This window comes from Amblyomma maculatum, chromosome 3 (genome assembly GCF_055883805.1).
Source record: "Amblyomma maculatum isolate TAMU_Amacu chromosome 3, ASM5588380v1, whole genome shotgun sequence".
NCBI lineage: Eukaryota > Metazoa > Arthropoda > Arachnida > Ixodida > Ixodidae > Amblyomma > Amblyomma maculatum.
The window spans coordinates 56544262-56570052 of NC_139346.1; the positions used below are offsets into that span (position 1 = coordinate 56544262).

The following is a 25791-nucleotide window of genomic DNA, read 5'->3' on the forward strand; positions in this document are numbered from 1 at the left end:
GCAAATCAGAACGCGAATATGTGAATAATAACTTCATCTAGTGAATATTTTCTTGGCTAATTCGATAGCTAAAATCATTTTGGATCTTTTTTTATATGGGCGAGTAATAAGTTTTACACCTTGACTGGCGAAATATGAGGCTGGCTTTGGGATTAACCGTACGATGGAATAATAATTGGTTGGTTCACAGGGAGGGAAAGGCAGAGTATCTATCATACTTGTTTCTGTGGACACTTGAACCGCACCGCAAGGGAAGAGAGGAAGGTGGGAGTTAAAGTGTAAAGAGACAAAGGGGAACTGGAGTAGAGGGCTACGGAGTAATTTCGACCACCTAGGGATCTTTAACGTGCGCTGACATCGCACAGCACACGGACGCTTAGTTTTGCCCGTGGTTTCGCCTCTCATGCCAGAATGCCCCCTCTGCGGTGCTCCCAAAGCGGAAATTTGCTCACACTATTTATTCGTGCTCTGAGCATCTTCCACCAGTCGAATGGCACCTCACAGACCTCGAGCGATGGGAGGCTGCGGTGTCCAGTTCTGACCCGGCTACCCAACGGCAGCTGGTAGACGGGGCTTTGGAAGTAGCCGGGAAACATCACCTGCCGGCCACAACACGCATCCAAGAGCCATTCTATAATTAGGATGTTACAATTAAGGTTCGCCTTAATAAAGTTTGTCACCACCATTCATCAAAACGAACAGCTTTTGAAGCATTCGGCATTGTAATATATACGCTCTAACTTTACTTTAATCATGGGGAACCGGGAAGATAGCTTCACTATTTATCGAACCAAACCTTGAAACCTGCCATTTTTTGCATCTCTCGGGAGACCTTGATAACAAAGGGCCCGGTTCATTTGAACCCTTTGAACACTGGATAATCTGGCCTTGACAAGGAGGTAAGCCACAGGAGATTGCCGGAAACTTCAGGAGCCCAGAGTTTGCGGCCGCCGCCTGATCTAGGCATACGATGACTTGTCTTTTGCTTTCGATACATGTGACAGTACACGAAGCTGCAAACTCTAACACCTCCTGAAATGATATTTGCGGTAATATTCTAATGCAATAAATCCACAGAGGTTGTCATTACGATTATGCGAGTCAAATTGGAAAGCTTTGAGTGGACATCATACTTTACAAATAATTTTATAAAGTGTTCCTGGTGACCGCTCGCGACCGACTGTGGCGACATAACCCCGCGCGCATTGCACGCAAACCTCCCATTGGACGTCACATGGGACTGCTGGGCACGTGCTTATTGGAAGTTCCAAGTTACGCTGGCGATTTATCTTAAGGTCAGCCACACATAACGAGCATAGACGGTGAAAATCGCGGTTTATCTGGAGCTCGCCGTATACATCTCCCTGGTGGCGCTCGTGTTGCGCGCTGGTTGCCGGCTCAACTACTACAAAGTAAGCTAAGTACCGATACATCACCCTTCCTTTGAGGCTAGTCTGAACGCAAATAAGACAAAAATAACTACTCAGGTAACAGCTGAAAATGTTAATCATAAGTCAGGTGTGCCCATGGACGAACAGTTCTCGTTGACCGCCTGCTACACATTCACTACCACTTTGCTGCCTCCCTGGAGTCGTCGCCAGATAATTCTGATATCAGGCGGGTTGGACACATGCTCAACATGGTGAGGAACTTCGGCATCCTACCCTGGTTCTGGTCCAGGCGCACCAAGGCCGGCATCCTAAGAGTCATCTCTCTCTCCACAAAGGTACCTCTGATCGGGAGGTGTGCCCTGTTGCGTCTTAACTCATGTCTGTCTTCGGTTATGACCAGCGATGAACGTGGAGCCACGTCTTCCTGCACCCAGCCCATTCTGTCCAATCGTCCATGCTCCCCCAGCCGCACCATGGCACCAGTTTGCAATGGTCGCAGATGCCTTCCTTTGCTGCTGTTGTGCTAGCGCTTGACCGGCCGGGCAGGGATATACGGTGCAAGGTTTGGGAGGCTGGCTCTAAGGCGGCGGCCCATGGACAGCTTGCTTGGGCATAGGGAGCCTTTCAAAGATGATGCTGTAACTCAGCAAGCTAAGCCAAAAATCTTCGTTAGAGTCCGATGTCTTCTTAAGAAAACGTTTCACAATTTGCACTCCTTTCACTGCTAGGCCATTGGAGCAGGGATAATGGGGGCTTGTGTTTATAGATTGAAATTTGTACTTCTCGAAAAATTGTCGAACTTCCTGTGGGCCGTTGTCACTGCTGACTTCAAGCCTTGCCCGGGAAACACGCTACTTAAAGCTGCTATGACAGTTTGTGCAGTGTTATCTTGAAGTCACTCCACTTCAGGAAACTTAAAGAATGCATCGTATGCGATAAGGTAGGAATTGCCACCGTACTCAAATAGATCAATGCCTACCCTGGCTCAGGGTAGGTGTGGCTCTTCTTGCATGATAAAATGTTCTTTGACTGCTGGTAGGCAAATTGCTGGAAAATATGACAACCACGCATCAACGTTGCAATGTCAGCAGAGAGGCCTGGCCAGAATACCAGTTCTTTCAGCCCTTGTCTTGCATTTGTTAATGCCGAGGTGACCACTACGGATTCTATCCAGCATCCTTTCTCATATAATACGGGGAATGACTGCGTTTTTTTGAACAGTACATTGGCTACCTCCATCAGCTTACCATAAAATGGCTTGTATGGCCCAGGCAATGGAAGGTCTTGAGTATGGTTTGGACCTCCTTGACAGGTAGCCCCCTCACACATATATTCAGGGGAATTGGGGGGGGGGTTGCATTTCTTCCGCGCGGATTAGCCCTGAACACCAGCAGTCATGATTTCGCGTGAGAGCATTCGAGGCTTACTTCGGAAGGTGTGAGTGAAGGTGGAAATAACGGTGCAACTGCGATAGAAATTAGTACCACGGCGCAATTTCTGCATCGCGGTTAATGTAGTTTTCGCTTCAAAATTAACTAAAAGGCAAACAAAAACACTATGATACATCCCTGCCTTAGCATTAACAGCTGGTAAGTGTTCTTAAGCGCCCCGGAGTCGGTGACATTTAAGGCGAAAGCCTTTAATGTCTCATCGTTGTCAGCAGGAGCTATCGCCAGAGGCTGTCGGCAGAAGGTGTGAAACTTTCGAGGGAGATAGTTAAAAATGAATAAATAAACCTTGTCTCCACCAGGAATCGAATCTCCATCCTTTGGATCCCCAACCGAGCGTTTTACCAACTGCACCAAGCCCCGGATTTTTTAAGGCGAAAGCCTTTAATGGCTCCTACTGTAGCTGTTGTGGCTGTCGGAAACCACCATAAAATGGCTTGTATGGCCCAGGCAATGGGAGGACTTCTTGGAGGCAACATATCTCTTCTGCAAGCGCAGGGTCCTCAGCATGTTTCACGAACCAGCTGTGATTTGGTGGCATCACTGACTCTAGACTGCACCTAGACTGCATGTACCTTCCCGTCCACTAGCTCGTCACTGCCGTCCTTGCTCATGGATATGGCTCTAGAGTGTAAATTCAGCACCCCTAACTGCTTTGCAGGGGAAAACTGTAGATGAAAGTCAGACCTCATCAGTTTGAGGAAAACAATACTGTAAAGGGGTGGCAAATCCCTCACAATTTTTTGTGCAATCGCAATGAGAGGCTTATGGTCAGTTTCTGCTTGAACATGTCGACCGTAAAGAAAATGGTGAAATTTTTAATACCAAATGTGACCGCTAAAGCTTTTTTTTTTAATTTGTGCGTGTAGCGTTTCAGCCCCATAGAGTACTCTGGAAGCATGAGCAATTGATCACCACCCTTCCGGATGCTGGTGTAAAAATGCTGCCACTAGCCCGTATTGGGATCACTTGACTCTGTCACAGGTCTTGCTGGGTAAAACATTGCAAGCACAGGATTTGAGCGCAAGCGAGCTTTTAGCGCCTCTCACTCAGCCTGATGTGCATTAGTCCACTAGAAGATTGTGTCATCCCTTATGGCATCCCACACTAGAATAGTAGCAGCAGACAGGTAAAGCAACTCTTTTACCAAATAGTTTATAAACCCTAATCTGCTCTGCACATCAGTCTTAGTAGCCGGTGGTGGAATGTCATCAATGCTGTGAACCAGTAATGAATATCGAGAAATACTTTAGCTGCTGATCACATCGCGAAGTAACTCTGTTTGCTTTTGACCTACTTTACATTTGCTGAAGTTGAAAGTGAGCCCCTGCTCTTTCGCTCTTTCCAGCACGGCCTACAACCTTTTGTTATGCACTTCTCGTGTTCTGCCCCACACAAGAACATCGTCAGCATAGCCTCTAATCTCAGGCAATCGCTCTAGGAGCTGACACAGTTTTCGGAAATACCTATAGCACTGAGGCAATAGTGAATAGCAGCCGCAGGTACTGGTACTTTTCGAAAGGGGCGGAAAACGTTTATATTTACAGTTTCCAAGACCAATGGTATCTAATGCAAATCTGCATTGGAATAAAGAGTTGAGACCCATTGAGCACCAGCTAGCACAGCCTCGGTATCCTCACGTTTAGGCATATAATCATGTTTTCGTTTCACCCACTTATTTATAGCCCGTGGTCTAGACAAATCTTAAGTTGACCATCCTCCTTTAAAGAAACCACCAAGAGATTCACCCAGTCAATTGGCTCTTGCACCTTCTTGATTATGTTGGCCTCGGACAAGAGCTTCAGCGCATGTTCTAGCGGTCATGGTAGGGCCTGTGGGACCCGAAGAGGTCTTGTATTGTAGGATTGGCTTCATCTTTGAGGACAATATGATACGTTTGTTGGACGTATACATACCATGGAATTCCTGCGGACACTGCGACACGTTGTTGCAGATTACCGAGTAAGCGCGATGACAAAGCCGAACAACACGCAGGCATGAACACCCAGGATGGGAGTACGGTATTTCTTGACGATGAAGAATTTGGCAACCTGCTCCATTCCATTGCAGGCCAGTGACAGCTGCGGTTTACCATCATGCGCAATTACCCCTCCATTTTAGCTGCGCAAAATTGTCGAGCTCTTCCTGAGTGGCGCTTTTTGCCCAACTCGTTTCCAACATGACAACGGTAAAACGTTCGCCCGTGCCCCAGTATCAGTGTTTAACTCGGCGTCGATACCTCCCACCCTCGCTTGCGCGAGATACTCAGCTTTGGCTCCCGTGCTGTGGCTGGCTTCCTCCAGAGTTTCAAATTTGTCCTCAAGTTGTTCACTCCTCGTGAACTTTGCGGATGGCTGATCGTGTGCTGCACATTGCAAAATGGACCCTTTTATGTACTCGCGGCATAAAGGCACACTTGTTGCAGTGTTGACTGGTCACCGCTTGTGGCTGCGTCCCCTGTTTCCTGGAGCCTTGGTTCACGTAGTGAATCGCCGGCTGTTGTTCGTTCCACAGCTTACTCTACTTTATCGATAACTCATCAGCCCTACACATGCCGACCGCTTTCTATAGGGTTAAGTCCTGTTCGTGCAGCAGCCTTTGTCGGAGTTTCTTATCTGCGGTACCATATATGATTTGATCTCAAATAACGGAATCAGCCAGACTGCCAAATTTGCATGCTTGGGCTTTCAGCAGCAGATCCCGTTAAAATTTCTAGAACGACTCACCCTCAGCCTGCTCTCGCATACGAAAGACGAAACGCTCGTCGGTATAGGTTTTCTTTGGCAAACAGTAGCCATGGAACTTGTTCAGCATCATTCAGAAGGTAGGCTGGCCTTCCAGTCCGAACGTGTTATATGCGTCGATGGCCTGTTCACCAGCCACGTGCAAGAGCAATGCTGTATTCTGTAAGTCGTTTCTGGCCACCGTCGGTTCTGTCGCCGTCATGAAGATTTCCAGGCGTTGCTTGGAATGTCTCCAGGACTCGGCAACGTTTCCGGAGAACTGTAGCGGCTCCGGGGCTTTCAGTCCTTCTATGTCCGTGGTGTGTTTGCCACTTAGGACGCTATGTACCGTCAGGTTAGCCATACAAAGAGTGTGGAGAGTGAAAAGCGCGGTTTAGTTGGTGCTCGCGGTTTGCATCTCCCTGGTGGCGCTCGTGTTGAGCCCTGGCTGCCTGTTCAACTACTACATAGTAAGGCAACTACATATGCAGGTGGAACCAACGTTTATAGATCTATAAACGATGGGCAGGACGGGGCGTGATAGTGTGCAGTCGTCAGTTGTTTACTTCATTTCTTCTTGCTCGCCGGCATAGGCCGAATTGAGACGGAGAGGAGGAGAAATATTTTCGGTCACCCATATTTTCAATGTTAATAAAAGTAGCTTAAAATATTTTGCATTGCGATGACAATTCATCAAATAACGATTCGCGCTCGTTTTATAGTCTTCCTATTATGTTTTTCATGAGACCTCTGAGAGACCAGCTAGATTTGTGTTCTACACCACATATACACAGCGAGAAATCTAATTTTAATCTAGTTGCTAGATTCGTCACAATGAAAGCAAAATCACGTCTGATTGGTATTTTCAGTGAGCAGAGGTGGGCAATTGACCTCAAAAACCTCGACCTCACCTCGAACTCAAAAAATATTTGGCGACCTCACTCAACCTCAACCTCATCAATTGAGGTTGAGGTCCCCCAGGCGACCTCACCTCACTTTTCAGGTGACCATTGGTGACCTCACTCAACCTCACCTCAAACTCAAAATGTGAGGTTGAGGTCGGGCGCTCGACCTCAAAAAAAAAAAAGAAAAGAAAAAGAATCATTAAATTAAATCGCAACTTAAAGCTAATATACATTTCTCGGTAATCCTAGGGTATATAGGCTAGCCAGAATTTTGTCGTATGAAGGCTGTATTTCACTCTTAATTTTATACAGCAATTAATATCCCGGATAAAAGCAGAACTCCGTAGACTACATGTCCAACTCTGCACTAAAGTGGCAATCCTCTCCTCCTCCTCGCCTACCCTTTTGTGGTCGGTTTCAATCTAAGGCCTATATGGGTACAACGTTACTACGCATAGGCCCATAATGCAATACAAAGAGTTTATCCCATCTGACCCACGTGAATAAGATTCGTGTTAGAAATAAAACAAGCGAGTTCTTACTATAAACTGAAAAGCCAAATGCTGTTGACCCTAGTGACGACGACAACAATGACGATATGCTCTTTTTCTTTTCTTGCCGCATAGCGCTAAACAGACATTAGAGGAGAACAACAACAACGACAGGGACACAGTGAGACACACGGGACGGGCGCATTTTTTTATCGCCCGTCCAGTATGTCTGGCTATGTCCCTGTCTGTTTAGCGCTATGAGGCAAGAAAACCGACCCCAAATCGCCCAACCTTCCATCCTTGCTCTTTTTCTTTATCCGAAAAAAAAAAAGTGATGATTGCCGAGCTTTTTTTTAATACACTGTACATTGTTTTGCGACAGAATACATTAAATTAGGAAACAATAGGAATACATTCGTGCCTCGTTAGTACGGAAGCTTTGGCTTCCGACTAAAGCTGTCCATAAAGCGAGTCATCCATAATAACGAGTCATGAATAAAAACGAAAAGTATATAATTGAGAAAAAATTTATAATTGATGGCTGCTGTTTTAATTAATTTGGGTATATAAACACAGCCGAGATGTCGATGCTACCCTCTTCTCCACAGATTCGTCGACCCGAAACGTCATGTCTGTTCTTAAACCTTGTCAGCCATCCTCTTGAGTAGCTGAAGTCAGTAACGCCTAGACAGAGCGTAGAATAATATTTCTCAGTAAACATCCCCCTGTTTTACGGAGCAAAAATTCCGTAAGTCATCACAGGTAAAACCTATCAAGACGGAGGAGAAGAAGCACTCGTAATGTTGCCGAGGCAGCGAGCCTTCTTTTGAAGCATTTCGTCGCTCACGACAGCACCATTCGCGTACACATTCCCGAACCACATTAACAAGGCTGACTCCATTTCTTCGAACTGTGCTTGGCGCTGTCGGACTGTGGCTTTCGCTGCGATGCCGACGTTGAGTCATTTATCGGAGTCCTGTAGTATATATATAGATGGTATACCGTCGACCTGGCGAGGCTGAGGCCTAGTTGAACTTGGGTCCAGTCTTTCATGGCTTGGATTGACTGAGATGGCTTTTGCCGCTTGTATTCACAGATTTCCCGCTTCGCGACAAAGTTCAGCTCCATTCCTTTGTGTTTAACTCCCGCCATGCCAAAAGTCAGACTAAAGTTGAGGGTTACAGGCTTCTGCTTCTTAGCACTCTTTTTCCCTAGTTAACCTCCCTGACTTTCCGTTCTTCTGATTCTCTTTCTTGCCTTGTACTGTTTCTGTAAGGAAGCGAGGGAGTCAAGTTGGCAGGCTACTATACAGAGGGCTATCAAACAGCCCTTTCCAGTGCCGTTTGTATGTGTTCCTATAAAACAAACACTGCAAGCTGAAGTACATTTTAGAACGACGGCTAACCGACTACGAAGAGCTCAGACCTTGTCAAGGCCGCATCGTTATCTCAAGGCGAAGCCGACATGCGGATCGCTGTGTTGCAAAATGTGGTAGTTCGGCAGCGCAACAGTGACGAAAACCAGCAGCATGAGAAGGGAGGGCCTCCAGGACGGGACGCCCGGTCCTGGTTGCGTGCTCGTCGCCTTTCTTTTGTCGCTCTACTTCGTGAGTGTGTCTTAACCCTGACCGAAAAGCGTTAACGGCTTCATGGAACACACTTTGTGTTCTGGGATAGAAAAACTTCACTTCCCACCCCCAATTTTGGCGCTTGTCTTTCTTCTTATTATTTCTTTCTTACGCTTTTACCGGCTTCTCTTCTGTTCACGTTCAGCAGAATTTATTGCGACCACATGTTGCTATTTTCCCGACTGCGGCCTTTAGTTGCGGCGCTGCCGCTGCACCCAGAAATCTCCCGGTTCCCTCCTTTTGGGGTCTTTCTTAGTTATACTGACCTTCGGTTTGCTGTGTACGATCCTTGCCATCCACCCTCCTTTTCTTCTCCTCCTCCTCCCTTGCTTTCCGCTCTTGCGCCCCCCCCCCCCCCCTCCCCTCCCCTCCTAAAACGACGACACGCCCGCTTTGGTTCTTTCCAACTCCACAGGACTCGTTCAGGCACCCGACCGTATCGGCTGTCGCATAGGTTCCCGGCCTGCGCACCCTTCTTTAACTTGCGTTCGGACGCCCCTGGTTTTTTCAAACGATGTCCATATTAGCGAGACAAAAATACATGGGCCGAATAGGCTGTGTGCATTCGTCCCCTGTCCATTGTTCAGAGAGCGAGTTTCTATATTAACGAGGCATAAATACATTGAAAAATCTTCGCCCCAGAAAACTAATAATAATTCGGGTCCTCCATACTAACGGATGTCATATTAACGGGGCACAAATTTTCCATAATAGCCACTCATGAAACGACTTGTGAAGACTAAATCGCCAACAAAACAAACAAAAGAGGAAAATACAGCAAACACCAATTAATCATAAAACTCGGCCAACGCCGAATAAACCTTCAGAAAATTTCCAAGAGGAATGAGGTTTATCTTATGAGGTCCCAACCGACCACTCCTGGACGTTTGTTTATAATTCTGTGATCCCGTGGCGTATTGCAAGAATTGGCGGAATTGCTTCTTCGAACACCACGCTTACATTAAAAAATTACAAGGGTCGGAACTGCTAGGAAAAAAGTGTTAAACGTGAACCACTTTGCTGTCGCGAACATCGGCTCACCCGTCAAACTTCGCCGGAGCAAAATGTCCAACTCCCACCCGCCTAAAAATAAAAAAAAAAACATGATATAAATACTTGTACGTCTGAACTGAATACTGGATGCCATTTCGCCAACAATTCTGAGACGAGCAATTCTTTCTAGTATTCACCTGTTTTCCTTTGAAGACTAAACTAATAAATTGCACGGTGGTGTCTCCGAAGCTGCTCGCCGCATGCACCGTACGTGAGTCGAGAGAAACCGTTTCCCCGTTAGTGTCGTATAGTTACAGCACATAAACGTAACATAAAGACAAGAACAACAGAAAGGAGGCGAGCAAGCAGCCCGGAGGGACCGCGCCCCCTGTTGTGCACGCGCTCCTCCCTTCGCCGTCCGTCTCCATGGCATCTGGTTTTGCTCATGCAGTGAATGCCGAACTGTCACCAACACACACCAAAGGCAGTGGGGTATGTGTGTCAGCTCCGCTTCCAGAGACTGCATATCGCTTTTCAATACTTGCAAAAAGAGAAAAACTAAATGACCGCGCCGGTAAATGGAAAGGAGGGTTGTGCTATGGGCCTCTGAAAAGATGCCAAAGAAAGAGCCTAATGTGAGGGAAGAAGCCTGTTCTCTTTTCGACAGTGTACGAACTTAATTGACATACAAGAAAATATAACCATGTTGACGAAAGTAATAACAAATGTCGCACACTAAAAACAGAAGAGAACTGCGCTTCCCAGAGCGTATAGAAGGTTTTAGACATCGACTTAGTACTGCATTCCTCAGTGCTAGCATGTAATCGGCTTCATTCACGTATATCTAAATTGATTTTTAAAGAAAAAGACAAATGTCTGAAAAAATTATTCCGACATCTGGCCACAAAAATTTTCATCCGATTGATTTGTCCGTCTGGAGCAGACGGGAGCACTAAAGAGACACGCTCAGTTCGCTACACCAATTCGTCCGTCTAGACACCAAAATGTTGAGCCGAAAACAATCTCAATACTTTCTAGCTCATAAAAACATGTAAGAGAACGCTTTTCTCTCTTTTTTTTTCTGCGCCCGAATAAGAGATTTCAATAGAAACCTGATATTATGAAGTTAAGAATCCCTTACTCTCCTCCTTTCTCCTGCATTGCTTGATTTCACTAGAATTTGAGAGAAAAACAAGGGGCCTTAGCGGAGCGAAATCATTTTTTTTTCAATGGGCTTCACTGTATGCAAGCCCCATATATTTTTGTCATATATATTGTCTCTTCTATCTCGGCAAATAGTTAACATGTGCAGGGGCCGTATTACGGACCGCTCTATAATTGAGAGCGCTCTAAAACGCCCGCTCCTATTGGTCGCCGTCGCCATCTTGAAAAGTTGCGTCACGGGATGCTGCGATTGCGTCGCGGAGGCGAAAAAACAGATGACGTCGCGCACCTAATTATGCCCGTAGTTTTAGACTATTTTTGTAGAGCGCGATGAGACGGTCTAAAACGTTTTAGAGCGAGTAAAATGGCGGCGGCGTCCGCGGCGGAGTGGTGTGAGTGGTGGCTCCGGCGCTGAGGCGGCAACGCCGGCGCGAGCAACGACGAAGGGCGGTGTGTGAGAATGCGTTCTACTTGTTCGGCGAGTTGTTCCGACGCCTATTTCGACTTGAAAATGCGAAAGCGGAATGGTGGTGCGATGAATGCGCCGATGAACTGTGATGAAGCTCGCAGTCGACCGCTCTTGACGGTGCGGCTGTCATGCGTGCTTCGATCTTTTTTTTTTCTTTTTTTCCTCCGGAGGATTTCGTCTCCACAGGTAGTCGGCCTCTCATAACTGATGGTGAGCAAGTGCGTGCGTCAAATGGCTGAACTCAACTAGTACTGCAAAGTTGGCGCTGAAGGGTGGTTGGGCTCCGCAGTGCGCCCAATGCAAAAGGCGGAGGCGAAGGCGACATACAGTGCAAAACGAATGAAAACGAGCGAGGTTGGTAGTGTACGCTCAACCGCGTTGCTTTTCCCCGTGCTCGTTCTAACTGAAGCATTTGTGTGTGAGACGTTCGTGTGGACATAAAAGTTTATTTTGCCTGTGCTCCGCGATCGATCTTTCTTTTGTTTCTGTTTCCTAAAGAAAAATAAACAAAGCCCAGATTACACTGCTTTCGATATGATTTCTCCGCGCATTTAGGACAATCACACAGTACCTTGACATCAGACGATGCGCAAAAGCCGGCACTATAGCCGTGGAATCAGCTGTTTTACTGAAAATCGCCATTTTTACGGTTTGTTTACCTCTGCCAGCGCGCCCTCGCGGCAAAAGAAGCTACCCACAAGAGCGTTTAATTGCAAAACTGCAGCTGCTTCTTGATTTTTTTTATGACATTGAACTTTAAATGTGGCTTCTTGAAAATATAAAACTTTAGTTAATTTATCCACACGCTATATCTATAAAAAAGTTAGCAAACGGCTCCTTGACGTGCGAATAAACCTGTTGCCGTGAAAATAAGCGGCCCGGGGCGGCACCCTGGCGATCATTGGTTGATTCCGATTTTCGTCACGCGTTGGCGTCTCGCCGAGACGTCACGGCGTCGTCATTTTGACGTCACGCTCTATAACTTTAGAGCGAGAACCGTAATTCGGCCCCAGGCTTCTTTCCTGTATACCACTGCGTCTTATAAGCTGTGCCGTCCGTTTCACCCTTTTGCATGTTTTACCGCTATATTGGTTATATACGGAACGCTAGCACCTTCGTCCCATTGCAGTTGTTCGTGGCCACCTGTGAATCTGTTAGAAGGAACAAGCAGCACAAGACCAAAGGGAGGTTGTTTTGGAGAATACCAGAATATAAATTTAGAGGACCGGAATATAGAACGATGACGTACAATTCGAAAGGGAGGACTTCGATAAAATGCTCAGATGGTATTGTGCCGGTCGTCCTGGTTTGTTCACGTTTTCCTTTTTTTTTATCTGTCAGTATCGCGTCCTCTAACAATTTCGCTGCACCATTTTCTGGTAAGTTTCCGTGTAATGTAAAGCGGGGTCCTTTATCGAATGTAAGGCAGCAGCCGCGACGTTAGCGCCTGGAAACGGGCATGCACACGACAAACAGTTCTGCTCCGCGCCGTCTGCGCAAAGACAGTTTGCTTCACTTTTTAGTTTGCTTGTTTCTTTGCGGCATCCGACAAAAGCACCGCGGGTCAACGTGAGTTATGTGCTTTGCGCGCTCCTGGGTGTTTGAGCCGGCGGCAAGCATCGGCAAAAGCAAGTCAGAGGAAACGGGGGTGGCGGGCGGGGGGCATGAGGAGTTCGTGAAGTAAACAAAAAAAAAATATCTCCTTCCAAGAAGACCCGAGGGAAGCGTCCTCGGGCTGCGGACATTATGGTGGAATGCCGAAAGCTGGGCAGGGGCTGCGGCATCCGGTCGTCCGAACGGGGGGTAACCAAACACCGAGAGCCGGCGGACACACCGCGGCAGTACGCTCGAGCTCCGCGTCAAAAGGGGCGCTCTTCGAAGACAGCCGTGGCAACAGCAAAAAGCCTGGACCTCACAATTTCGACCTCGCACAATGATGACCTCACTCAACCTCAAACTCACGCGTGAGGTTGAGGTCCAATTTCGTGACCTCACTAAAAAAATTTCGAGCTGTCACCGACCTCACCTCAACCTCACCTCACTCCGTGAGGTTGAGGTCATTTTGAGGTTGAGGTCGACCTCATGAGGTCGAAACCTCATGAGGTTGCCCACCTCTGTCAGTGAGTGAACAGCACGTGCAGCAAAAAATACATTTCGCTCCCGTAATCGAAAAGAAAATGAAGCCAGAGAAAGAAAGGACTATAATATAAGCGCGCAACAAAGACGAGACAAAGAGGAGAAGGGGACAACGACGGCGCAGATCTGCGCCGTTGTTGTCCACTTCTCCTCTTTGTCTCGTGTTTGTTGCGCACTTATATTATTGTCCATTATGGTTCACCAACTCGAAAGAAACGATATGTTATGGACCCATTTCCAAAACATCCTCTGAGCCAGAGGGCGCGCTGGCTTAAGCATTCATGCCGTCTCCTGCGTAGCGCAAGCACTCTACGAAAGCATTTGCCGTAGGCCTGTGTACCCCTGCACTTGGCCTGATAAAACACGCACATAAGTGAACGGCTGTTCTTTGGGATAATAGTATGCGAAGACTCCAGTAGCTACTAACAGGAAAAGCAAGCGAGCAGTCTTGGCACGTGCCTAAATATGTGAAACAGGTGATGGGCACCAGCATGATCAGGTAGGCCACATCTTCTCCGTGCAGTCGCACTTGGGCACCCTCTCGCTGCTCGTCCGCCAACATGAGGCCGTAGTAGCAGAACATGACGGTGAACCATGCTAGAAACACGGATAGAGCCCGCCAGCCAGACAGGAAATCGCGCGTGCAGCCGCCAACATTGCTCTTCTTGGCAGCCACGGCCGACTGCTGCGCCGCGTCAGTCGCCGCGACGCTAACTGCGACGAGGTAGGCGTGCGCGTGCCGCCTCATCTCGGCCTTCAGCTTTTTGAAGAAGCGCGCCGCCTTCTCGACCACGAGGCCGTTACGCCGAGCAGCAAGGAGGAGCACCTCTTCAGCGCGTTTGAGCTGCCACGTAGCGAGAAGCCAGCACGGAGACTCCTGCGAAGTGAAGTAACGGGGGCTGTCGCACGTATTCAGCGAAGTAAGAATAAGGTGCCCAAACCTTGTTTCTACTACCGCTATCATCACTATCACAATTATGAAGGGACTAGTTACGTGCGTTGTTCCACAACAATATTACTGTCCTGCACCACCTCCTGATATCCCCTTCTTCAATCCCTCCTTCTAATAACAATCCATCTCTTGCTGCGCTTTCCTTCGGTGGTGGTACCTTTGCTACAATAAATAGTGTTCAATCTCTTGTTCTTTGCATCTCGTGTTGCACCCTAGTTCATTTCTTTCATTTGACGTTCGCTTGGTTATCGTTACAACCTTGATTAAAACGTCCTTCTGGGTGAGCTGGTGCGTATTTACATTAATCAGTTATTGCGTAAAATAGACAATCACACAGAGACAGGGTGACGACACACAGCACAAGCGCTCACTATCAATACAAAGTGTCACCTTCAGGCATTAAAGTAGTTACTGAGCGCTTGTGTTGTGTGTCGTCAACCCGTCTCTGTCTGGTTGTCTTTTTTGTGCTATAAAGTATTAGCCTTACGAGGTTGTTTGCGCCCTAAGCATTGATGTTCTTATCGCTAGGCACCCCCACTAACATGCATAAACATACGGCTCACAAAGCGTGCATTCATGAGCGCCTGGTTGCTTGGAGCGCCAGAGCGTTTGACAGAGTCGGGGATTGATGCGAAGGGGTGTCACCAAGAAACAACGTCACCAGGCCCCTGTTCGCCTCTGTCATTCGGCATTTATGCGGGGATGTGTTGCACGCTCTGCGAAGAGTCTGCTCGTACACCGGCGTGCTCACTGTAAGTGTGGACGGACTATACTGTACGTACGCACGACGAACCTTTAGAACACGGCCTTCGAATAGATTTGGCGTATCACCCAAATAGAGCTATGCACATGCGCGGACAACTAAAGAAAAGGGAAAGCCTTTGGCACCGTTGAAGAATAGAACCCCAGCACAAGTACACGACACGCATATGCCGCCAACCTGGTCAGTGCGGTACGCGTTCAAAAAGGAAAGATGCAAGCTGTGGCTTTTGTCACGCTTGCAGAAGTTGGCGACACTCAGTGCATTATGAACAGTACATTTGTTTTGTTAAACCCGAATGAGACCAACCTCATTATGTAGTCTAAAGGTTATCGCCACTGATTTATTAGAGTGGCGCTGTCGAGACAACGGCACGTGAATGTAACTTGACCTTTTTTTTTTTTTTGGGGGGGGGGGGGGGGCTCATCGTTTCAGAGATATCAAGCGGGCGTGTAAAAAAGTAGGAAGGAAATAGACACCAAACAGGCCCTACTCACTTCTCGAAGACCAGTATCTTAAGTCATCAGCTCCTGAATTGAACTTGCAGACGGTGCTACCTGGAGCATGCGTGCTTAATATACAAAATGACCGACTTCAGCTGCAAGCTGCTTTTTCCTGAACGAGACTGTCTACAATGAGGAAAGAAAATTATACAAATAATAGAGGGATTACGAGGCAATCGCGCGTTTTGTCGTTTATTACTTTTTAGCGAATATATTCAAAGCAACGGTATATTACCATCTGCAGCGATACTAGAGACTGGCGAGAAGCGTTACACAGAATACTAGAGGAGGGTCCCAAAGGTATTTATTTTTTTAGAACATACTGCAGTTAATATAGACAAAGCAGGAGGGCAATACAGGACAAAAGAAAATGCATTTCAGCGCCACTATCTGCAAGCAAAAATATAAAACGAACAGGGTACAGTGCAAACATATGATGGGAAAAAAAATTGAATCAGCAAATAGGAAAGCAAAAAATCAAAGCAGGGCTTTTCGTACACCTTCTTCAAAAACTGTTACATTATTAGCGGAGAAAACATCTTTTGGAAGTGCATTCCACTGGGAGACAGTGCGCGGAAAAAAATAGTTCTTGAATCTGTTAGTACGGGCAAAGATTGGTTCCAGGTTGTGATGGTGGGAGTGTCGGGTTGGACGACGCACGCGTGGATGAATGAACAATTGTGCATTGATATCAAGTTGGTGATTGCAAAGGTGTGTTGCCAACTGGCCTCACCGGGGGTATTCCATCGCACTCTGTTCTGGAGCGTGCGTGCTAAGTCAGCCCAGGGAGTCTAGACAAAGCATTCTGTTTGCGCTGCCGCTGACAGGTGTCCCATGCCTAAAATATCTGAAATTACTGTAATAAGTATGAATGTTTGTTGCAGAGGGCCAATTTTTGACGCACTTGAAGTCTAGCATGTCTAAGCCGAGGAGGTCAGGAACTGTTTTAAAGGTGAGGTTAAGCAGCGCGTAGAAAGCACAATCCTTTACTACTCAAATGTTCGCGAAGCATCTCGTTGCAATAAGCAACCAGCAAGTCAATTGCAAGTAAAAATAATCGCACCGAGTAATCCTGTGCTTTCAAGGGTCATAGGCAGGCGTTGTCACTTGGTCGAGTCTAAGAAAAGGGCGGTAGTACGGGCTCGTTGTGAACCGCCAACAATCCTGAGCATCCGCTTTTATGCTAGCGTCCCTGGACATTGTAGGCAGAGCGCAGCCGTACCTCGAGTAGGTAGTGTGTGTAGACGAGCGACACAGTGGGCACCAATAGGAGCATCTGGGAGGCCTGCCAGCTCAGCTCGGCTGCGGCCACGATTTCCAACGCTATCGGTACCAGCATCACGCCCGTCGCAGTGGCCAGCAGGGCGCAGGCGGCGCGCATCTCCGGACTCGTTACCTCGTACAGCAGGATGAAGCTGAGCACCTGAGAACGACATTTGTAGTGAGCCCAAAATATGCCGCGGATAAGCCGCAGTTAGTCTGAAACAGAGCATAGCCGACCGTAGTAGGCACTAGTCAATCGCACACAAGGGAGAGAACCGGCACACAAAGGAATAAAGCTAATCGGCATCGAGACTACCCGCCCTACGCCTCCTCTCTGTTCTTCGCGCATGCTAACATTTTCGCTGCTTGGGTGCATTGTGCCTGTTCCCGCGCTGATGTCCATCCTCACACATAGCAGTCATCTACAGAATCTAACCATGGTAGAAGGAGAATATGGGTAAGAAACACGACCTTTGCACAGAAACCCTGCTACGCTCGCCTCCCTTTAATTTTTTACTTTCCCTCAGGGAAGGCTTAGGCAGGCACAAATGCCTCGAAAGGTATCATTATAGAGAAGTCATTAAAAATAAAGAGCTTACTGTGTCCACTATCTTGTGGGAGCAGTGCAGTTCAGCAATATTCCGCCTTTTTCGTAAGCTGCTCGGCCCATGAGCAACTTCGCCTGGTTGAAAACGAACCACCCTCTCCAGCAGCGCATGCGTAGCTTTTTGACAACGTGAATGGCGCAGCCCGGAGCTGATCTCAGAGGTCATGCGCAGTTCATGTTCGTGACAGTCGTATGCGACAGATGAAACTAGCTGTCAAGTACACAAGTGGACATTTCACGTGCGGCTGCGTCTCCCAAGCTGCAAGGGAAAATTCATTTTCTATTCTCCATGCCAAAGGACGTTTGCAACCAGTAGCCAACGAATTTTCAACCACTTGCCAGAGAGCGCCTAATTGTGAAAAAGGCAGATCGTAATGTGCACTCTGACCTTTCCTGCTAGGATCTTCGCAATGCATGCCTTTTGAGCACAGTGCTGACGAGACAGTTCCCTTAGAGGGAAAGAGAGAAATAACGGAAAGGAAGAGAACAGGAGAGAAGGCATTAAGAAACGTATTGCGCTGTTAAGCACCGCGGGCACGCAGTGCCGTGGAGTACCTGTGCCGCACTGCTCATTGCGGACACGGCCATCCTAGCGAGCACGAAGATGGTGAAGCTGTTCGCCGCGATGCACCCGACGCAGGCGAAGATGAGCGCCGTTACGCATCCGGTGATGATCGGCTTCCGGCCGAAGTAGTCCGACAGCAGTCCGGCGATGGGCACGCCAAACATTGCACCCGCCATGTACGCGGAGGAAGACAGCTGCAGCAGGCGGCTTCGGTGGCACACGAGGTCCCATTCGCTCACGATGCTGCGGTTGCGGAACTTGGTCGCGTACTCCCATTGGGTGCAGCTGACCGCCGCCCGTGGGTCTGCTCCGCCCGGCGCCTTTGGAAACGATCAAGAAATGCTTTAGCTGTAATCTTCGGGAGCTAATTATAGTGGCCAAATCAAGTACTCCTAGTACAGATTCAGCGAATAGAGTTGATGTTCGTGTGCGGGTTTGAAGCGGAACGATTTGCCGCTTCGACATTTCGCACTACGACCTAAATGACAGAGAACTACTACAGAACATTGCCAGGGAGCAGAAGACAACGGCGAAAATAAAAATGCGGGAAAACGGCACTGTGTTGGAGCAATGTGCTAATAGTGATGTACAATATCACGTAAAACTCGAAGGCAAGAGCGGTATTCTACAAACGTTAGCATCGAGTAACTATAATGGTTAAACCATGACCTTTTACTGAGTGGGGAAGGCAAAGGAATTAATAAACACGTCGAAAAATTAGTTGTGGCTTAGCGCTGGTTGAGCCTAAGTGATTGCGAAAGCAATACCTCCCTGGCGGCGCTTGGCTCTGATTGTGGTTTGGCACGGCTTCGCCTCTTGTGCAACTAAATGATTTACTCTGGACACAACGTGGTTTCTACTGTTTGTTTATTCCAATGAACATGCTTTGGTGGTCCGTAAAGTAGTGACTCTTGGTCTGAACACTGGTAATTACACTCGGGTCCGGTGGCTTTTCTGCACGGCGCTTTGTTTTGTGGTAATTACATCGCTCTGCAATACTCACAGACGATTCTTCGGCATTCAGAGAGTCGATAAAACTACTCTTGCTCACTGAACTTGTAGAACGCCGCCGGGCTCTCCATTCTGCGGCATAGGCGCGTTGCTTAGCACACTGCTCTTTGCTTTCTACATCTGTCTCCTCGGCACGGAGCCGGCGTTTGCGCACAGCACGTCGCTCCAGCGACGCCTTGTACATCCCCTCAGACATGAATAAGCGGAGCGCGCCGTCGGCGCCTCGTTTATCCTCTCCTAGCGAGCGCCCTCACGCGGCGAGCCGAGGAGGCAGTCACGTGGTAGCCGCCGCGCCGGGCGAAGGAACGATTACGGCCGAAGAGACGAGTTGGGGCCCCTGCTCTCCTCTGGTCGTGACGTCACGCTGTCACGTGGTAGCCGCCGCGCCGAGCGAAGGAACGACTACGGCCAAAGAGACGAGTTGGGGCCCCTGCTCTCCTCCGGTCGTGACATCACGCTGTCACGTGGGCGTGCGCCGCAGCTGCGCCGGAGCGAATGAGCGACCTCCACTGACGGCAGAAAAGTGCTAGTAGTATTGTTTTCGCAATAAAAACTTATGAATAATATGGACACAACGGCAAGATGCAAAGGTGTCATTTTATATGTAGAGCGCGAAATGAAATACATGACAAAAGGTGGCGATCAGACATGCGTTCGTCTCTCGCTACTTTTGCCCATGGCCTTTATTTAACTGTAATAACTAGTACAGTCAATGGAAACGCCACAGCAGAGTAGTTTTCAACTTCTTCCATCAGATACCACAGTACGAGCTGTAATGGGGCTGCATAAACATTCACGCCAGGTACATACCAAACTCACGCACACAGTTCGATGTTATTTATCTGTTTGTTACTGTCGTAATAAATTTTCTATTGCTTGCGTTACAGCACATGGTTTGCCGGAAACATCATTGTGAACCTGCAGTAGTCATGAAACCATATTCATTTTGAAGGTAGCGCGAAAAACGAGGACCAAGAGTAGAAGGACACAACACGAGCGCTTTTTCACAACTAAACTTTTTATTGAAAAACACATGCTGAGAGACGATCTCTGACGTGCAGATAGCTGCGCAGATGACACACAGCATTACTACAAGCGATAGACGTATACATAGAACAAGGGATGAATTACAACCGGCCTCTCCTCCCATGCTGGTCGCCGAAACTGACTCAGGTTCTCTTCAAAAATAAGATATTGTCTCTGTCGCCTTATGACCATCTCAAACCGAATTAAAGATGTGTTTGCTTAAATAGACCAGTTTGCCATTCGGGGCAGCAGAAATGCTAAGAGGGGCCTTTCTATATGCAATCCGTGCTGCATAATTCGGGCGTGGCGCCATTTGGGCACTGCTGTTCCTAAAGGAGTGCCTTGTATCATCTGCAAATTACTGACAATAATGCCACATGTGTGGAAGGAACTGTCTGAGTGGCATGGAGTTTTGCCATTTGTGTGGCGCCTTTATGGAAAGACGACGAGACTAAAGTGCTTTTATGTCCGCATGCTGCCTAACGGGCCATTTCTGCCTCTCTAATTTCACCCGTCAAAGTTGGTGCAGGTGCAGGGTAGGTCTACGCCTCTTGTCCCGGACGGAAGTGTCCATTCGTAGTCAAGATACCACAATGCTTGCCGTCTACCAGCCCTCGGACAAGCCACATCCTGCAGTGCCTTCTAAATCAGATGCGGACTTGAGACCCCTCCCTCCCCCCTTCCCGCAAACGAATGCGTCACAACAGCCACTCAAATTTGTGTCCCATCACAGGCTACACGCTCGTCGCTAGTAATCAATTCGCTACGCATTTCAAGGTCCTCCCATGGAGGCACCTTTGTGGATGTTCAAGATTGGCTCGACCACAACGACCACGTCGCCGCCTACGACAACTGGAACGACCATGTTAGATGCGATGCACCTCCCGAATAGAGGAGACACCTCCGTCAACGGCTGTGAAGAATTCGCCCACCTTGCCGAAGAAGCCTACCGGCTGGTCAGACTTCGCATCGCCAGCAAGAAATCCGGGATGCCCAGTGATATAACCTGCATTACCAGGACATCGAATGTCATCGCGATGATGAGGTCTGGGTATGGACCCACATCCTTTAGAGAGATAACACTGTATATCTCTTGCGAGTTTTCTGAACCTATATAGGGTCCTTCACCGGTGTAGTGCAGTGGTCCGTGGATTACGAGGTCCTTCCGGAAGTGACTCTCCGTTCTACGCGTCGCGCTCCTGAGTCTCACGTTGTGCATGTCAGCATAAAAAAAACCTTATCACTCGCGTTCAGTGCAGTGTGCGCGCCACTCTCTTGCCACCTTCTGCATTGTTCCTCCGCCACTGTTTATCTTTTCTTTCCACCTTTTCGAAACCGGGCAGATTCTCCTCTTGAAGAGGAGGTAAAGCAACATGTATTGTGGAAACGGCCAGAGTGGCATCGGGTTTTGCTATCGATGGGACGTCCTCATGGAAAGACGAGGAGACTGAAGAGCATTTGGGACCGCAGGCCGCTTATTTGGCCGTCGCTGTTCATCTGTTTTCAAACGTTACAATATCAACAAACTATGACAAATATTTCGTATGAAGAATTGAAATGTTAGGCTTAAGGCCTCGAAGTATTGCAAAGGCAGAATAATTTGGCACAGTCGAATATTCAAATTTTTGTCGGAGCAAATTTTCAATAAAGAAATCAGACTAATAACCGTAAATCGTTGCTTTTTTCTTATTACTTTTTTCCGATCTCTGTTCTTGCAGCTGTAATCATGGATAGCGGCAAGCTACCCCAACGTTCCTCACCATCCACAGAACCCACTCGCGGATACGTATAACGCATTCAATGAGTTTCAAAATTAGGGTGAAAACTTGAAATTAACTTACAAAATGTAAAGATATTGCATTCCTGCGAAAGTTTGATATTGTGCGTTTCTGACAAGCCGCTTTCCTACATCGCCCCCACTAGGCAACGGTGCACATTGAGACCTGGTGACCTACACGGTTATCGGACAGGAGAGGTAGCACTGGTTCGAGCAGTAATCCCAGAACACAATCTAACACAACACATTTTCTGACAACCTTGCTTCATCACCTTTGCTGGCACAGGCGAATCCCCTGGCGAACTGTCTGTTTCCTATTTTTACTTCCGTATTCACAAACCAGCTTCGACTCGACGCTTCCCCTCCACGAAGAAAAAACAGCAACTCTTCCACTTAAGGGTGACTCGGATTCATGAACGCCCCCAGGAATTTCCTACGACAAGGTCTCCTCGAGAGTACGTAGTCCACTCGAAACAGCGGAAATGCCGTATGGGGACGAGGTTAAAGTGAAATTTTTGCCCGTTTTTTATGCAGAGTCTTTTAAACACCTTTCGCACGCAACATCGACGTTTACAGCATAGTGGAACTCGTTTTGCGGGCTGGATGAATAAGGTGGCTGTGAAAAATGGCCGAAAACGTTTTTGAATCTGGCAGCAGCTACTGCTGGTGACGTAGAGTTACGTTGAACATGACGTAGGCCTCGAGAATTGATATGAATACTTGTTTGGTGAGAGATCTATGTGCACCCTTTGCCACTGTGCCTTATTTTTATTGTCTGGTTTTGACAGTTATCAGAATACATTGCAGAAAAAAGAACTAAAAGCATCCAAAACTCCTATAACTATGGCTCTGGCCTTCAGAGGGCTCGGGGGCGAGCGGTGAAAACATGCGTGTTGCTTCGTAGCGTGTTGCAGCGCATGCACACCGAATTCAACTCTGTCGAAGCAAATGCTACCTGTGGTTTAAAAACAATTTGGAAACCGTAATTGAAAACGTTCTTCAAAAGCCATGTCCTTCGCCCACTTCGAATATCTCTTCGCAGGACGAGCAAACCAACGCGCTCCCTCGACAGTGCCGTGCGTCCGAAGACGATAGTACGTACCCTCAAGTCGACGGGCTAGCGACTGATATGTGGGGCGCAGCACAGACGTGCGCAGAGCTCCACCGTGCCTCCAGTTTCCCCCAGCATACTGCATGCAACACGCCGTTCCCCCACAAGTTCGCCGCCGCACAGGGCGAGCGACGGAAGGAGCGTGCCGCTGCTGCCACTCGGGTCCGGCCCCGGGCGAGCTCACCATTAGAAAAATGCGCGCTTCAACTCTGCACTGGGCAGGCTCCGAAACGTCGACTTGGAATGTGCCCGTGCGACACAAGCGCAATGCGATGATGCGACGCTCAACGCAGCACAGAAGTCGGTGGTGACACGGTTATCCATGTTCGGCGTTAGCGGCAGGGACGGCAGAAGGCTAGTCCTGGCCGCACTCGTAAAACGATAACGCGCCAGAAGTCTCGGATCGCTGTCACTCTTAGCCGATGCTTTAGAGAAATGTTCGGTGCATTCTCGTTGTATCCACTTTCGTGAAAGTTTAGTATAAGGAAGTCCACACAGCGAGCGAGCGATGCGACGTCTGCCATGTTTACAAGTGGAGTTGTGGTCGAGGAGCGCCCAAGGTAGTGTCGTTGGAGACTCGAGATTCTCGAAACACTTCTTTTCTTCGCTTTCTGGAGGAGCGAATCGACTGGAGGTTGCTTGCTGAAACGAAAACCAGACCTCGAGGGCAGCTTGGAGTAGAGGTTCGAGTGAATTAAGACGTGTTCATGAATAAGCCTTCTGCCTCATGAACTGCGATAATTTTCGCAAAACAAATACTCTTCCGCCGGAAATCCAGCCACTATCCCTCGAACTCCGGTTGAGCACTCAAACTTCGATACCCCGCACGGCACGAGAAACCGATCTTAATTCTCGTTGTCTAGCGTGAGGATGATAGTAGCGATGACATTAACGGTGTATTTATTCGATAATGGTAATAGTAGCAAGAGTGATGAGGATGATGGTAGGGATGAAATGGATGATGCAGTCAGTGGAAACAGCTCTTGTAAAGTGCCATCCGCAATCAGGGCTCTTAGGCGCAACCTTGAAATTTGTTTTAGTCTTTTTCAGCACAAGTTGAAAAACACAGATACCTTTGAGGCCCGCATTATGCGTGTAATGTTCTAAGTACATAAGATGTAGTCTCGATTCCTGCTGCGGCCATATGCCGGCGCCACCGAATGCCGCTTCAAAGCGAATGATATAAAACGGAAAAATTCCCCTCCAACTTGGTCAGTTACAACCTCATAAATGCCACATAATAGGTTATACAATACATACGTTATACTCCTGCTTGTTCTCAACTTCCTTGCGTGGCCTAGTAGGTAGCGCCTCCAGCTCTCAAAGGGATTGGCTCAAGGTTGAATTGCGGTTCTCAATTTTCTTTCAGCGAAATCAATGATTTGATATAGTTAAATGACTTGAGTCTTCTCCGTGGAGTTAGATGTAATGGCAGACAAGCAAGATTGTTTGTTTGTTTTGTGGGGTTTAACGTCCCAAAGAAACTCAGGCTATGAGAGGCGCCGTTGTAGAGGACTCCGGAAATTTGACCACCTGGTTTTTTTTAACGTACTCTGACATCGCACAGCACACGGACGCCTTGCTTTTCGCCTGAATCGAAAAGCGATCACCGAAGCCGAAATTCGATCTCGTATCCTTGGGAACAGTAGTCGAGCGTCGCAATCACTGCGCCACCCCGAGAAGCTATCATGCGCTATAAAAGACGGACTCTACGTGAGGCCTGCGGTAATTAGATACACATGCAATGTTTAGTAACCTTCCATGCGCGACGTCACATGAGCGTTTTGATGTGTCTGGCATTCCTGCACTATGTCACGTGTCTCTAACGTCATGATTGTTCCGGCAAATCAGGATTATTCGCTCAGGGTCGAATGCGCCGACAGCGACGACGCCGGCTGTCCTACGCCACGTAGCCCTTGCTCTATCGCGTGAAAACCACCGTACCGGATTCATTTTGAATTCCGTGAGATTGCCACAGACATATGTTAAGGCAAAAACATTTAGTAGCTCATTAGTGGCATGCATCCGACAAGACAGGTTCTAAGACAATAACACATTCCACATAAGCCAGACCAGAATCGAGTCGATAACCATACAGTCCATATTCCAAACCACTAACCTACAACCTAATCTAGAAGCCAATCGAGAAAAACGTCATTTGACCAATTCAGATACAAACCCAGTAATCTCTTACCTAATTTAGCCTGCGCTGGGATTCGAACTCCTAACCGTCCATGCTCCAGCCGAACGCGCTAAAGAATTGTGCCACGCCGGGCAAGTGAGAAACTCCTCTTAATTCTCCTTGTACAGCTTTCCTGCTTTTTCTATGGCAAAGGCGTATGTCAAATAATACTACAGTAGAACTAGCCCTAAATTTTTTCGCCTTAGGAACACCTCCTGAGATGTCCTGAGCACCTCCTAGAGTTTTCGAGGCAGACATTGGTTTGCATCGAGCACGCTAAGCCTAAATATTAGATGTGCTATCTCAGAGTAAACTGCTCTGCCTCACCGGCAATGGCGGGTCGTAAACGGCGCAGCGGCTGAAGCTGCCGTCTGGTTCGACGGGTATAGCCACGCTCTTCCACGTCTTGACAGTGATGGCCCGCCGCAGCTTTGGAGGCCGGGCGCACCAGTGGTCGACGGGACTGGCGATGGCGCGGTAGGCGAGCGAGTGGCACAGCAGCACCATCATGGCGAGCAGGCTGCAGCCCATAATGCGGCGCTGGAATGCTCCGTGGCCCAGGATGTCGTAGACGACCCTGTCCACGACCGCCCTGGTTTCATCGGGCGGGTGGGCGTTGCTCAGGTGGGGACCGGATTCGGATAATCCTTCTGGTATCACCACGTAATGACCGCTGTCCCAGTTCAT

At 48.1% G+C, this 25791-nt stretch overlaps 1 protein-coding gene across 1 annotated transcript; it reads right to left on the reverse strand.

Annotated features, from left to right (window-relative positions):
- Window positions 1-401: 401 nt before the first annotated feature.
- On the reverse strand, window positions 402-25791 carry LOC146194803 (beta-alanine transporter-like). The gene is made up of 5 exons (XM_084596642.1): window positions 25432-25791; window positions 17988-18317; window positions 16785-16985; window positions 13835-14224; window positions 402-599 (listed from the first exon to the last, which is right to left on the reverse strand). The coding sequence occupies exons 1-5, from the start codon at window positions 25789-25791 to the stop codon at window positions 402-404; spliced, it is 1479 nt and encodes a 492-aa protein (XP_084452768.1).

Excerpts from the sequence above, each read along its gene's own strand:
- LOC146194803 (XM_084596642.1), bottom strand. The coding sequence starts at position 25,791 with ATGAACTGGGACAGCGGTCATTACGTGGTGATACCAGAAGGATTATCC. Across the intron at positions 16,986-17,987 it reads CAATGAGCAGTGCGGCACAG|GTGCTCAGCTTCATCCTGCT; the intron begins GTACTCCACGGC and ends TGTCGTTCTCAG. Across the intron at positions 14,225-16,784 it reads ACACACACTACCTACTCGAG|GAGTCTCCGTGCTGGCTTCT; the intron begins GTACGGCTGCGC and ends TTCACTTCGCAG.